We start from the raw sequence: 15,971 nt of genomic DNA on the forward strand, positions 1-15,971 counted from the left end.
GAACTAATTAGCTTGGGCCCCTAATTGTTTCATTAGCTTAAGTGGATAGGTTGAAATCAAACTAATCTTGCTTAGCCTCTAAGAAAACAAATTTACGGGGTAACTGTAGCCTAAAGATATTAGTTCAATTTAGACATCCCATCTGAGGTTTTCAAAAGCACCCAAGTGTTCAATTCTCAAGTCCAAAAGGATCAATTTGAATTCCCTGTAATTTTCTTCGTATTTCTCTTTCATTTTCTCTAACTTTGTCTTCTAGCTCTCAAGAAGAAAGTTTCTCTCTAACTTTATCTGCGCTTCTCCATGCTTCTCCATTCTGTTCTAGTAACTAATTAGCTTGGGTCCCGTAAATGTGTCATTCGCTTAACTGGCCAAGTTTAACTCAACCTAATCTTGCATAGCCACTGAGCAATAGAATTTACTGAATATTTGTAGCTTAACGATATCAGTTTAACATAAGCACCACATTTATGGTTTCTTAAATCATTTAAGTGTTAAATTCTCAAGCCCAGAAGGATGAATTTGAATGAATTCCCTTTGACTTTCTTCCAATTCCTCATTTCTGTCTGTACATATACCCGTATAGTGTGTTTGTAATTTTGTATTCCATAATTTTGTCCCCTCTGTGGGCTGTTTTGTCTTTAGTTCTGGCCTTGTTTGAGACTAAGTACTGGGCTGGTGTTTTGTTGGTCTTCATGTTGGTCCTTGTACTACCCCAGTTCGGTGCAACTGCTGGGCTGGTGTTGTATTTGTGCAAGACCCCTGTCTGTTGTGGGGACATGGGTTTTGAACAATTATTATGTTCTGCTTAGTTGTATTGGCTGCGTGTGGTCTAGTGGGTTGGTAGGTTTTGTTTCTTTTCGGTTTGGGTGTCATTGTTGTAGTTTGTGTTAGGGCCTGGGGGATGCCCCTTGTATTTGTGTAAATTTTCCTGTTTATTTATTTCTTAGTCACCCAAAAAAAAAAAAAAAATTCCTCTTTCTTTTCTCTTATACTTTCTCTTCTGGCTCTCAAAGCAGAAAGTTTCTATCTTTCTTTGTGCCTCTCCATCATTCTCTCTTTTGTTCCGGGAACAAATTAGCTTGCACCCCTAATTGTTTCATTTGCTCGAGTGGCCAAGTTTAACTTAAACTAATCTTGCTTAGCCTCTCAGCAAGAGAATTTACTGAGTCATTGTCGCATAACCATCTTAGTTTAACATTAAACACCTCATTTAAGTTTTCCGAAATCACTTAAGCGTTTAATTCTCAAGTCTAAAACGATGAATTTGAATTCCCTTTAATTTTCTTCCTATTTCTCTTTCTTTTCTTTTAACTTTCTCGTCTAGCTCTCAAGAAGATAGTTTTCTCTCCAACTTTCTCTGTGCTTCTCCATCCTTCTATCTTTTGTTCTAGGAAACTAATTAGCTTGGGACCCTAACTGTTTCATTAGCTTAAGTGGCCAAGTTTAACTCCAACAAATCTTGCTTAGCATCTAAGAAAGAGGATTTACTGAGTAATTGCCACTTAACGATGTTAGTTAAACATAAGCACCGCATTTAAGGTTTCCCAAATTCCCCAAATGTTCAATTCTCAAGCCCAAAAGGACGAATGTGAATTCCCTATGATTTTTTTTCCCGTTTCTCTTTCTTTTCTCTAACTCTTCTATCTCTGAAGAAAAAAGTTTCTCTCTAACTTTCTCTGTGCTTCTCCGTCCTTCTCTCTTTTGTTCTAGGAACTAATTAGCTTGGCCCCCTAATTGTTCCATTAGTTTAAGTGGCCAAGTTTAACTCAAACTAATCTTGCGTAGCCTCTTAGAAAGAGAATTTACTGAGTAACTGCAGCCGAACGATATTAGTTTAACTTAAACACCTCATTTATGATTTTCGAAATCACCTAAGTGTTCAATTCTCAACTCCAAAAGGACGAATGTGAATTCCCTTTGATTTTCTTCCTACTTCTCTTTCTTTTCTCTAACTTTCTCTTCTTCTAGCTCTCAAGATAAAAGTCTCCCTCTAACTTTCTCTGTGCTTCTCCATCCTTCTCTGTTTCGTTCAAGGAACTAATCAGCTTGGGACCCTAATTGTTCCATTAGCTTAAGTGGCCAAGTTTAAGTCAAACTAATCTTGCTTAGCCTCAAAGATAGAGAATTTACTGAGTAATTATCAATACTAGTTTGACTTAAGCACGTCATTTAAGCTTTTCCAAGTCACCTAAGTGTTCAATTCTCAAATCCAAAATGATGAATTTGAATTCCCATTGATTTTCTTCCTCTTTCTGTTTCTTTTCTTTAACTGTCTCTTCTAGCTCTCAAGAAAAAGGTTTCTCTCTAACTTCTCGGCGCTTCTCCATCCTTCTCTGTTTTTTGTTCGAGAAACTAATTAATTGTTTCATTTGTTCAAGTGGCGAAGTTTAAATCAAACTAATCTTGCTTAGCCTCTAACAAAGAGAATTTACTGAGTGATTGTAACTTAATTTATTCACCCAAATATTTTTTTTTGGGTAAGTAAGAAATAAATAAAACAAGAAAATTTACACGATTACAAGGGGCATACCCCAGGCCCTACCCCAAAACAAAAAAAAACAACGACAACGCCCAAACAAAAAGAAAAAGAAAACTGGCACCAACGCCCAACTAAGAGGAACAAAATACTTTTTTTTTTTTTTTTGGGTAAGTAAGTCATAAAATAAAGACAATGAAATTTACAAGTTTACAAGGGGCATACCCCAGGCATACCCAACAACAAATAAATAAACGAATACATAACCAACATAACCTACCACTGCACCCCCAAAGATTGGGGGAGAAACACAAGAACAAAAGAAAAAACAAAGTAACCCAACTTTGCCCATATATCCTTAGTCCCCAAGTAACCCCTACCATCAGAGATAATAGACGGAAACTTGGGATGGATATATGGGCAAAGATACAAACAAAAACCAAAAAAACTTAAAAACCACAACAAACATACTCACAAAGCAACAACCCTCAAGACAAGTCAAAAATGATAACCAACCCCATTCGCCCCCAGTCTCTACCGTAGATCAACACATGGAATCCAGTAAGCATCCCACTCCTCACAGCCGTGACATCCTAGCCACTCAACAAAAGATATGATAGAGGAAAAAAATCTACCCCATGAGAAATCCCAACAGAATCACATGAAGCTAGCACGATCAGTAACCATAAGCAACAGTCTTGTGAGTCGAAGTGACAACAGTAGCCCCACAGCAACAAACCGATACATAGCCAAAGAATAACCTGAGATCAATCATCACATCCCCCAGTCCCTTCCTTAGTAGATCACAAGCCTCAAACCCCACGGCAGTGTGCCCTTCACTCCATGTCAGGCGTGGCAATACTTGAAGTCCATGCAAAACAAACTCAAAATACTTGTTCAAGAACCATGTCCCACAACAGATAGGAACTTGCACAAGATCTACACCAACCCAGAGAATCACCGAACTGGAGAAATACAAAGTTCACCGTGAATACCAAAAAAAAAACAGCCCTAATCTTAGACTCAAACATGTCCAGATCTAATAAACAAAGTACCCAAAAAAGGGGACGGCGTTACAATATACAATAATTACAGTCCCACCATACAGATATATATACAACCCGAATTGAAAACAGCTTATGAACCCACTGAAATGCCTAGGCACGGCGCACCTTGCTGCCATTACCGAAAAGCATCTCCACACAGCATATAGCTTCACCGAGGGGCGCTGGTTGCAACCACCTCTACACCACCAGTCAACACTAAAGTCGTTACCAGCCACAGATTGTTGCCATCGCCCAAGAGCCTTCCCCACCAGCATGCAACTTGCAGCCGTAGTCCAATAACAGTCCCAATAACAGTACAACGGAGACTGCCAATAATAAACCCACCATACAGGTTTCTGCTTAACCTGCCCAAAGAGAACTAGATAGTAAGTGCCAATATTACATGAAACATCATAGAGAAGGAGGAAAATAATTCTTAGAATATGAGACCTCCCATCACTCGGCCCACATCTAATAACAACACTCCACACAGTATATGTCCTCTCTTCACTAGGCCCACATCTCTCCAACTCACTCATGATCTCAACTGTTTTGCTGTATAAGGGAGCTTCCTTAACCTGCACATAAAAGTTAGAATATATAATAACAGTTAGAAATATAATTGTGAGCAGCCTCACATCTCTTAACCCACAAGATAAAATTAAATTATTTTGGCTCACTTCACTCGGCCCACATATGACATTAGCCGAACATGCTAGAGAGTAGGAAGACATCATCAAGTTAGAACAAGCATCCATGGTATAAATCTGCAAAAGAGTAGCCAATTAGAAAACCCCACAATATTTGCTCACCCTCACTCAACCCTCAGCATAGGTAAACTGTCCCCACTCAATATGCTCCCAGCATTGTTGTCCTGGGGCTACTTCATAATTGTTGTAGGTAGATTCCATTGTGACAGATACCAAGCATCACCTGCACCCAGCCTTAAGCTTCTTAATAAAAAAGATTTCAGTGATCTGTCCACTCGTGTCCTTATCTCTAAGGCTAGTTTGGATCTTGCTCAAATTAACCTTGATAAGGATCCTTTGAACTGTGAGCTTCAATCTAAGGAGAGAGAGGAGTTGAAAAGATACATTGATCTTAGCAATTTGGAAGAGAGTCTTGCTCTTCAAAAATCCAGAGTCCAATGGCTTGGTCTAGGGGATAGGAACAGCAGCTTCTTTTTTAGGTCTGTTAAGAGTAATATTAATAGAGGTAAAATCATGAGTGTGGTTATGGAAGATGGTACTAAGGGCTGGTTTGGGGTACACTATATAATCCATCTTTTTATCTTTTTATCTTTTTTTCATCACATCACCTCTCTACTTTTCTGCACATCTTTTCGTAAAAAGACAAAAAGTGCACTTTTTTAGGACACCCCAAACCAACCCTAAGTCCACTAAAATAACTGATATTCATGATACTTTTGTCCAGTTCTATACCAAGCTGTTTGGTACCCCTATCTTGGGGGAGTACAATGGTCTTGAGCGCATTAAATCGTTGGTGAATAAAAAGGTTTCCAATTCTCAATCGGCTCTTTTGGCTAAACCTATTTCGGATGCTGAAATCAAGGAGGTTTTTTGGTCTCTCAAAGCCAATAAAGCTCCTGGCCCTGATGGGTATTCAGCTGGTTTCTTCAAAAGCTCGTGGGATATTGTTGGGAAGGAGGTTACCCTTGCCATTAAGTCATTTTTTGACTCTGGTAAACTCCTCTCAGAGATCAATAGCACCATCATTGCTCTTATTCCCAAAATTCCTAATCTTATGAATGTTGGTGACTATAGGCCTATTTCTTGCTGCAACACCATCTATAAATGCATTGCCAAGATAATAGCCAATAGAGTCAAATTGGTGCTTCCTGATCTTATTGATCCTGTGCAATCTGCTTTTGTCCAGGGTAGAAGAATCTCGGACAACATCTTTCTGTCCTAAGAGATTATGAGGGGTTACCACCGGAGTTCCAAAACTCCGAAGTGTGCTATGAAAGTGGACATCATGAAAGCCTATGATACTGTGAGATGGGAGTTTATTATTGACATCCTCATTGCTATGGACTTTCCTCCTTGCATGATAAATTGGATCAATGCTTGTATGACTAGTCCTTCTTTCTCTATTTGCATCAATGGTAGTCTTCATGGGTACTTTAAAGGGGCTAGGGGCCTTAGGCAAGGTGACCCTATGTCCCCTTATCTTTTTGTGTTGGCTATGGAGGTTTTGGCTAGAATTCTTGCTGAAAAATCTAGAAACCGCCTTTTTAAGTTCCATTGGAGATGTGAGAAGACTAAAATTGTTAATTTGTGTTTTGCTGATGACCTTATGATCTTCTGTAGAGGGGATCCGGGGACTGTCCATCTCATCATGCAAGGTTTGGACGAATTTAGGAACTTGTCCGGTCTCACTCCTAATCCTAATAAGAGTAACATTTATTTCTCTGGATGTAGTAGTGAGCTTAAAACTAACATCTTGCAAATTGCCAAATTCACTGAGGGCTCCCTCCCTGTGAAATATTTGGGTGTGCCTTTGATCACCACTAAGCTTAGAGCATCTGACTGCCAAATCTTGGTTGATAGGATGACTAAAAGGATTAAAAGCTGGACCAATAAATTGCTATCTTATGCTGGTAGAGCCCAACTCATCCAGTCTATTCTCTTCTCGATGCAAGTTTATTGGTCTTCTATTTTTATTCTCCCTAAGAGGGTTATCCGCGACATTGAAAATCTGCTCAGATCTTTCCTTTGGTCTGGGACGGATCTGAAAAAGCATAGTGCTAAAATTGCTTGGAAGCATGTTTGCAAAAAAAAAGATGAGGGTGGGCTTAGTTTTAAGGATATGGAGGTTTGGAATAGAGCGGCTATAGCCAAACATGTTTGGTACCTGTTTTCGGGTGGGGAATGTTCAATGTGGTGTCAATGGGTTAAGTCCTACTTACTTAAGGGTAAGAGGTTTTGGGGTATTAAGATGCCCAGTGATCCATCCTGGGTTTGGAGGAAACTTTTATCCCTTAGGGATTTAATCTTCCCTATTATCAAATTCAAACTTGGCAATGGTGAAAATGTGTTCCTTTGGCATGATAACTGGCACCCCTTTGGTTCGCTTTTGCTTCGGTATGGTCCTAGAATTTTGTATGATACCAACCTTCCTGACAATTCTAAGGTTAGTTCAATCATCTCAAATGATTCTTGGAATTGGCCTTTTCCTAACTCTTGGGAGATACATGAATGGATTGCGGCCACTCCTCCTTCTCTTAAACCTTCCATTGATTCCCCTGATATTCCTGTGTGGAGTTTGACTACTGATGGTTCCTTTTCTATTTACTCTGCTTGGGATTGTTGGAGGGACAAGGGCCCAAAGGTTACTTGGTCTAATCTCGTTTGGGGTCCTCCTGTTATCCCTAGGGTTAGTTTCATTGTATGGCTGGCTATCCATGAGAGACTTAACACTGGGGATAGACTCCAAATCTTTGGTCTTCTTACCAGCCCTAGCTGCCCTTTATGTTGTGCCCCTGAGGAAAACCATTCCCATCTGTTCTTTAGGTGTCACTACTCCTCTAGGATTTGGGCTGTTATCCAAGCTAAGTGTAATTCCCACTGGCCTTCTTTGCCCTGGTTGGAACTTGTTGAGTTTGCTACTAAATCCATCAATGGTAAATCTTTGAAATCTATGATTATGAAACTCTCTTTTCTCTGCACTGTCTACCATATTTGGATGGAGAGAAATAGTAGAATCTTTAGTAAGGTCTTCAAACCTGAAGAGGTTGTTACTAACTCTATCATCCAAATGGTTAGGGGTAGACTCATTTCAATGGAAAATGTGAAAGTTTATGCAGGTGACAACTGGTATCTGGAACAATGGAACATTCCTTCTACAATCCTGTTGCAGTCCCAAACTGCTACAGCCGAAAGGAATTCGAGTGGTGTGAGTTTCCCTACATTGAGGGTTGAGTGATGGTGAGCAGATAAGGAGTGTTTTGTCTAATAACTTGTGCTGTCTTGCAGATGGTGTTATTCTCAGATTCTATCAGCTATTATGGATCACAAATATTCACAAAATCTGGAGCCTATGAAGGGAGGGTTGAGTGATGTGAGCGAGCACAGTTCATCTTGTAAATGTGGGTTGAGTGGGGGGAGGAAGTACATATTTTTTTTACTAACATGTACTATATATTATATATATTTTTGTGCAGGTTTATGGTATCTCAAGTTCATTGTCCAGCTGGCTGGAATGAGAGAGCACGGAATATGTGGGCCGAGTGATGGAAGCCCTTACATTGAGTGGAGAGCTCTCTTTTATTGTGGGTCGAGTGAGGGGAGGTCCTATATTGTATGTTTGTTGTTTCTTCTCCTGTATGACTCAATACATTGTTATGGAAATTCCTCTCTATTATATATTGAACAGGTTAAGCAGCAACTTGTAAGGTGGGATTGCTCCTGGCAGTTTATCTCGGATGGTTATTGGATTTGGACTTTGGCTGCTAGAAGTTTGCCGCTGGTTACTATTTTTGGGCACTGGCAGCTATCTGTGTCGGGGTTTGCCTGGTGGTGTGAAGATGGCTGCAATCAGTGCACCTCTTTGGCGTTGTACGCTGTGTGGATTTACTCTTCGGTGATGGCTGCAAGTAGCGCCTTGCCTAGGCATTTCAGTGGGTTTATTAGCTATCTTCATTTCTTTTATTTCTCTCCTGCTGTGAAGGAGTGGTGGCTGATTGCTATTCAGATTTGGATGGCTGTTGGCAGGGTGTGTATGTACCATAGTGATGGCTGCTTCAAGCGCCTTGCTATGCTACTAATGAGAGCAAATCAGTGGTCTTTATTTTTATTTTTATTTGTTCACAGTTGTAGTTTGCAGCTTGCCTATTCCTACGGGTTGTGTAGGAGGTTTCATGTGTATTTGGGTATCTCGTGTAACAGGTTTTTTGAGCAATTCGGTAGGATGGGCCCCTCTTGGCTCATCACTTCGGCTTGCTTGAGTTACAATCTTTGTATTACATTTATTTTGTTACAGGTGCCTATCCCTACGGGTTGTGTAGGGAGGTTTGTGGGTGTGATGGTGCCCATCCCTACGGGTTGTGTAGGGAGTTTTTGGACTGTTGTAATGGTGCTTGTTGGTTGCTGGTTTGTCCTTTGTACAAGGTCCCTATTCATTATAGGATGTGGTCTTTGTACAATCTGCTTGGCAACGTTTTTCTTTTGGCTCTCCTAATTTTCGGATGTAGCTCTTAGGTTTGGTCTAGGTTTTTTGTTAGTGTTTCTTTGGGCTTCGGTGCCTGTGGGCTGAGGCTTGTGTTGTTTTCTGTTGTTAGGGCCTGGGGTATGCCCCTTGTATTTTTGTAAATCTTTCTGTTTTATATTATTTCTTATTCACCCAAAAAAAAAAAAGCATCACCTGCAGAGTTAGTCAGATTATACATAGAAAGCATCCTATCTCTAACCATTTGGACAATAAGATTAGTCACAATTTTCTCAGGTTTAAACTCCTTGCTAAAAATCCTCCTATTCCTTTCAATCCAGATCTGATAGACAGTGCACAGAAAGGAGAGTTTTGTAAGAGAAGACTTCAAAGCTTTGCCTCTGGTGGACTTAGTAGCGTAGACCACATACTCCAGCCAGGTTAATTGGGGCCAGCTAATGTTACACTTAACCTGAATGGCACCCCAGATCCTAGAAGAATACACACACCTGAAAAACAAATGAGAGTGATTCTCCTCAAGACCATGACAAAGGGGGCAAGTAGGATTAGGAACAAGGCCGAATAGATGCAGCCTATCCCCCGTGTTTAATCTCTCGTGAATGGCCATCCAGACCACAAAGCTGACCCTAGGAATGGACGGATGCCCCCAAACAAGATTAGCCCAGGGTACTTTAGTACCCTTATCCCTCCAACAATTCCACGCAGATTGTTTTGTAAAATTCCCATCCACAGTCAAGTTCCAGACAAGACAATCCTGGATATCCCTACGAGGTTTAAGCTCAAGAGAAGTAGAAGAAATCCACTCCTTGATCTCCCAAGAGTTGTCAATAGGCCACTTCCAATCATTATTAGATATGACAGGACTAACTTTGGACTCGAAAGGAAGACCCGTGTCATACATAATCCTATGCCCAAATCTGTCCCATAAAGAGCCCAAAGGATGCCAATTATCAAACCACAGAAACACCTTCTCCCCATTACCAATCTTAAACTTGATAAGAGGGAAGATATTTTTCCTAAGAGACAGAATTTTCCTCCAGACCCATGAGGGGTCACTAGGCATCTTAATATGCCAAAAGCTCTTACCCTTAAGTAAGTAAGACTTTTTTTTTGGGTAAGTAAGTAATAAAATAAAGACAGTAAAATGTACAAGTTTACAAGGGGCATACCCCAGGTACGCCCTACAACCAATAAAAAAACAACTACAAAACAATAGAAACAACCACTGAACTCCCTAAAACATAAAACAACCCCGCAGAGGCGAGACAACACCAGAAAAACAAGAGACCCCACTTTGCCCATATATCCTATTTGTCCCCAAGTAACCCCTACTATCAGAGGTAATAGATGGAAACTTGGGGTGGATATATGGGCAATAAACAAAACACAAAAACAAAGCTTAAAATACAACCGACACACTCACAAAGCAACAACCCTCAAGCCGAATCAAGATGATAGCCAACTCCACAAACCCACTGGCACCACATAGATCCTTCCCCTCCGGAGAACAAGAACCAAACATGCTTGGTGATAGCCGCCCTATTCCAAACCCCCATCTCCTTAAACCCTAAGCCCCCTTCACCGTTAGGCTTACAGACATTATTCCAAGCGATTTTAGCACTATGCATCTTCAAATCAACACCCGACCAAAGAAAAGATCTCAAAATGCTATCAATCTCTCTAATCACCTTTTTTGGGAGGATAAAAAGTGAGGACCAATAGACTTGCATAGAAAAAAGGATAGTCTGGATTATTCACCCAAATATTGTAACTTAACAACCATTAGTTTAACTTGAACACCTCATTTAAGGTTTTCGAAATCTCCTAAATGTTCAATTCTCATGTGCAAAAGGTTGAATTTGAATTCCGCTTGATTTTCTTCCTATTTCTCTTTTGTTTCTCTAGCTTTCTTGTCTAGCTCTCAGGAAGATAGTTTCTCTCTAACTTTCTCTGTGCTTCTCCATCCTTCTCTCTTTCGTTCTAGGAACTAATTAGCTTGGGCCCCCTAATTGTTTCATTTGTTCAAGTGGCGAAGTTAATATCAAACTAATCTTGCTTAGCCTCTAACAAAGAGAACTTACTGGGGCCCCCACAATATCCCTAAAGTGAGTTTTGTGGTTTGGATGGCGATTCTGGGCAGACTAAACACTGGGGACAGGTTGCACCTTTTTGGTGTGACACAATCTGCTGTATGTGTATTTTGTCAGTACCATAATGAAGACCATAACCATCTTTTCTTTGAGTGTCCATTCTCGGAACGGGTGTGGTCTTGTATTAAAGGTAAAATCAATGTTGATTGGCCATCCCTCCTTTGGGATGATTTGGTCCAGCTCCTTGCTAAATCTGTGAAAGGGAATTCCTTAGGGACTATTATTACCAAGCTTGCATTTACTTGTACTGTGTACCAGTTATGGGTTGCTAGGAATAATAGAGTGTTTAGTAAAGATATGGTCCCTGAAGAGGTTGTTATAAATTGTATTGTGGAAATGGGTTAGAGTGAGAAGCTCCCGCATCTCTCTAGAAACTCTGTTTCTAGGGTTTCAATACCTTATTGAATACGATGATTGGAGTTAATGTCGTTCCCACTGATGGTTCACTTTCTGCAAGTGTTGACAATATCTGCAAGGCAGATTTAGGCGTAATAAGTATGAGTGATAAACTAGGGTTTCTTAAAAACAAATTCGAAATCCTCGGTGGTGAGGCGATGGCGTCATCGGAGATCAATCCTCAGGTATCTGTTCTTGGGCAGGAAGGAAGGGATTCAGTCCAATCTCAATCTGATTGTAGGGTTAACCATAGATCTGGCAAATCAGCATAACGAGGGTAGGGTTATTTTGAACGACCCTCAGAAATCGAAGATGGTAGAAGCCTCCGTAGATGGTCCTCATCTGGTGGATCAAGTGGTAAACCATAAAGGAGATCGTGACTTTGAAACCCCCCATTTGACTTTTGACCCCCGGACTTTTGTAGATCGGGTTGAAAGGCTTAAATCGTCAAACCCTAACCTGGCCATCGAAGCCCCTTCGACGCCAGGTACCCCTCGTTGGTCAGATCGTAGTGAGAATGAGCCTTCTGTGTTCCAATAGGCTTCCCGATAGCCTGGACATAGCAAGGAATAGAGGTGAGGGGAAGTCTCGTGAGGTTATGGAGGGTGATTCAAGTCAGCCGTCTGACAATGTGAGGAAAAATCTACAAGCCTACCTGGTTCAAGAAGAACATAGGGAGGACATCTCATCCGGGGATAATCTGGCTTGTGGAGGGGCTAATACCCGAGGAGGTAGAGGGAACAGTGGACATGGTGGAGGTAGGGGATCTGGAAATCACTCGGGGAAATCGTGGGCTGAAATCACAAATTCGTCTACAAGATCGCAAGTCTCGCTCAAGTACTTCCCTTCTACTGTAAAAGATGACTTTATCAGTGTTGATTTGCCCCCTAGACCTAATCCCCTTCAAAAGTGGGATTCCTGCTTGGTGGGTTATTTCTTAGGGAAAGGGGTTAACTTCAACTACATGAAGAATAGTGCTTTTAGCATGTGGAAGAATAAGGGTCTTAAAGCAGTTCTAGCTAATGGTGAAGGCTTTATTTTCTTCATTTTTGATAACCCTGAATGTTGCTTTGAAGTCCTGGAGGGAGGTCCTTGGTATATTGGGGGCTTCAATATTATTCTGAAAAAATGGAAACGTATGATGAAATTATCAAAGGATAAGGTGACTAAAGTGCCAGTCTGGGTTAGGTTTTATAATATTCCTTTAGAATATTGGGATGACGATGGCCTTGGTAGGATTGCTAGTGCTGTTGGTAATCCGTTGTTCACGGATCAGCTCACTGCTAATGGGGGTAGGGTTGCTTTTGCCAGAGTTTGTGTGGAAATTGATGCTTCTTCCAAACAACCACCCTTTTTCCCTGTAAATTGTGATGGTGAAACAGTTGTTGTAAATGTTGAATACCAAGGTCTTCCTGCTAAATGTGAACACTGTGTAGCTTTTGGCCATGACACAAACAGATGTGTCACTACTCAAGTGGCTAAACTGGTGTCTCTCCAGAAAGAAACAGAAGAGAATCCTACTGAGCCTGGTTGGACTACCATCATGGCTAAAGGGAAGATGCAAGTTGGAGTTACTGCTAGAGATGAGGCAATTTCTGTTCCTCAGGGAACTCAGGGAGCAAATGAAGAGGAAGGTCCGAACTCTAATTTGCAAGGGGAGGTTTCTTTACCTGACCAAATTGAAGCTACTGATGAGGAGGTATTGTTGAATAGGGAAGAGCCTACTACAGTTCAAGATAAAGAATCTGACTTAGCTGCAAAGGACAACAGGCCTGCTGCTTCTCAGTTTCTTGCTGGTTCATCTATTGACACCGGGGATGTTGTTCCTAACATTGAAGGCCTGCAAGACCTGAAGAGCAACTTGGCAGATATTATAAGTCTTATCATCCCTCAAGACCCAGCTTTGCTGGAGGAAGTACAGAAGTTCAAGGATTCAACTCCAGGCAGTCCTAATCCTGTGCATCAACCAACTCCAGCAAAAGGTAAATCCTCTGGCAAGAGCAATAGCTAGAGGAAAAAGAAGAGGTAATTCTCAGTTCCTTAGTTGTGGGTTTTGTTTTGTCTTTTGTCTATCTATGACTTTTAAAATAGCTGCTTGGAATATTAGTGGGTTGAATAAACCTTCTAAACACAAAGAGTTAAAAAATTTTGTGGTTAAAGAAGATATTAAAGTCATGGGTATTTTGGAGACCAAAATAAGAGCTGTAAATGAAAATAAAATTTTCTCTTCCTGTTTAAAGAACTGGTCTTTTTTGTCAAACTCACAACCTAATCAAACTGGTAGAATTTGTGTTTCTTGGGACTCTAATTTTTGTATGGTTGACCAGCTATCTGCCTCTGATCAACATATCTTTTGTAAGATAACTGATCTTACTCAGGCCTCTACTTTCTTTGCCTGTTTTGTTTATGCTGACAATAACTACTCTTTGAGAAGGGTCTTTTGTGAAACCATGGTTAGATTATCCCACTCTTAGTCCAACTGTCCCACTGTCTTCTTAGGGGATTTTAATGCCACTAGATACAGTCATGAGAAATTTGGAGGCTCTCAGATTTGGAATTCTTCGAAGGAGGAGTTTAATTCTTACATTCTTGCCTCTGAGCTTGACGATTTGTCATATACTGGCTGCCAATTTACTTGGGCTAACAAGAGGGATTGTGGGGAGTATATTGCTACTAAAATTGATAGAGTTTTGGTTAATGAGTCTTGGCTGGATAAATTTCCCAACTCTACTGCTATTTTTCTGCCTTCTACTATATCTGACCACTCTCCTGCTGTTGTGACTGTTTCTGATGCTGTTACCTCTTATAAGAAACCTTTTTAAGTTCTTTAATTTCTGGTCCAAACATAAGGACTTTCTTCCCCTGGTTTCTAATGAGTGGAGTCAGTGCATTCAAGGTGTTCCCATGTTTAGGGTCTGTCAAAAGCTTAGAAATTTGAAACCTGGGTTGAGAGACCTAAACAAGAAAGACTTTAGTGACATATCTACCAGAGTCCTTGTAGCTAAGTCTGACCTTGAATCTGTTCAATGGAAATTGGACAAGGACCCGAGTAATCTGATTTTGCAGAATCTTGAGAGAACTAACCACAGACATTATGTGGATTTATGTGCTGTGGAGGAGAGTCTTGCTCATCAAAAATCCAGGGTTGACTGGTTAGGTCTGGGGGATATTATTTGAATGTCCATTTTCGGAAGCATGTGTGGTCTTGTATTAAAGGTAAAATAAATGTTGATTGGCCATCCCTCCTTTGGGATGATTTGGTCCAGAGTATTGCTAAATCTGTGAAAGGGAAATCCCTGGGGGCTATTATTACCAAGCTTGCCTTTACTTGTACTGTGTACCAGTTATGGGTTGCTAGGAATAATAGAGTGTTTAGTAAAGATATGGTCCCTGAAGAGGTGGTTATTAAGTGTATTGATGATATGGTTAGATTCAGGGTTATGCATATAACCAATTTGAAGACTAACCAAAATGACAGCTGGTATCTTAGTTCATGGAAACTGCCTCGTACTATCCTGAAGCATGCTACTGCTGATGTGAGGATTGAGAGTTCACTAAATGTGGGTTGAGTGAAGGTTAGCAAATAAATTGTGGGGTTTCCTAATGTTTGCTATTCATATAGGTGCTTGGATTCCTGGAAAACTGATGGATGAGTGTACACCAACCAGTCTGAGGGTTGAGTTTAGTGTGAGGAATAAACACTCCATAACCCCCAACTTACTAGCCACATTGAGAGGAACTAACATGCTTATATATATCACTGTATCTTTTTCTTTTGCAGGTATATGGAGCTGTTTCCCGAGTGATGTGAGCATAGATATTTGTGGGTTGAGTGTAGTGAGCAATTATATGTGTGATGTTAACTGCTTCAGATTTCTGAGTTTTGCAAAGTTCTCTACTGTTGGTTACTTAATTTTGTTTGGTCCTTGCTGCATTACAGGGTCTACTATAATGTGTAGAATCTGTCCGGGTCACATGTGCTGTCTTGTTCTTCCTGTGTTGCTGGCTGGATTTGCATGTGTTGATGGCTGTCTGCTTGTGTCGATGGCTGGGTCTGCCTATGTTGATGGCTGGGTCTACCTATCTTGTTCATTTCAGTTCGGTGTGTCTCGTGGCTTGAAGCTAGATTTGCCGGTGTTGATGGCTACTATATGCGCCTCGTGTGTGAAGTCTGATTTTCTATTATGTTTGTTTACATTAGAATCTGTTGGTATTTTGCCTACCCGTGTGGGATGTACACGGGTGTACATGACATATGGATTTCATCTGACTTTTTGCTGCCTATGATCGAGTGTGTTCATGCTCCTCATTTTTCATGCGGCACATGAACACATTTTAGCTATTTCTATTATGTATGGTTTATGTAGGTTAGGACGTATTTCATTTATTTTGTCCAGTTTGTTTCTGTTTTATTTCGTTAGTTTTTCTAGGTAATTCTGGAATGGCTTAGTTTTGTTTTTTCTTTCTCTGGTTTCCTGTATAGTGCTTTGGTTAGGGCCTGGGGTATGCCCCTTGTCGTGGTGTAAGTTTTTTGTCTTTTATTTTATGACTTATCCACCCAAAAAAAGGTCTGGGGGATAGGAACACCAAATTCTTTTTTAGATCTGTTAAGAGCAATATAAACAGAAGTAAAATCCTTAGCATTGAGTTGGAAGATGGCAGTAAATCATCTAAGCCTGAAGACATTCATGAATCCTTCATTAGTTTTTTCACAAA

At 40.5% G+C, this 15,971-nt stretch overlaps 2 protein-coding genes across 2 annotated transcripts; one reads left to right on the top strand and one right to left on the bottom strand.

Moving 5' to 3' along the window:
* Window positions 1-8,970: 8,970 nt before the first annotated feature.
* On the bottom strand, window positions 8,971-9,772 carry LOC145818983 (uncharacterized). The gene is made up of 2 exons (XM_082912961.1): window positions 9,198-9,772; window positions 8,971-9,031 (listed from the first exon to the last, which is right to left on the bottom strand). Exons 1-2 carry the CDS (start codon window positions 9,770-9,772, stop codon window positions 8,971-8,973), a joined length of 636 nt encoding a protein of 211 aa, XP_082769087.1.
* Window positions 9,773-10,832: 1,060 nt separating this feature from the next.
* Window positions 10,833-11,204, top strand: LOC145818992 (uncharacterized). Its single transcript, XM_082912969.1, has one exon. It carries the CDS (start codon window positions 10,833-10,835, stop codon window positions 11,202-11,204), a length of 372 nt encoding a protein of 123 aa, XP_082769095.1.
* Window positions 11,205-15,971: the final 4,767 nt, after the last annotated feature.

Source organism: Camellia sinensis, chromosome 1 (genome assembly GCF_055761805.1).
Source record: "Camellia sinensis isolate YWXY chromosome 1, ASM5576180v1, whole genome shotgun sequence".
Classification (NCBI taxonomy): Eukaryota; Viridiplantae; Streptophyta; class Magnoliopsida; order Ericales; family Theaceae; genus Camellia; species Camellia sinensis.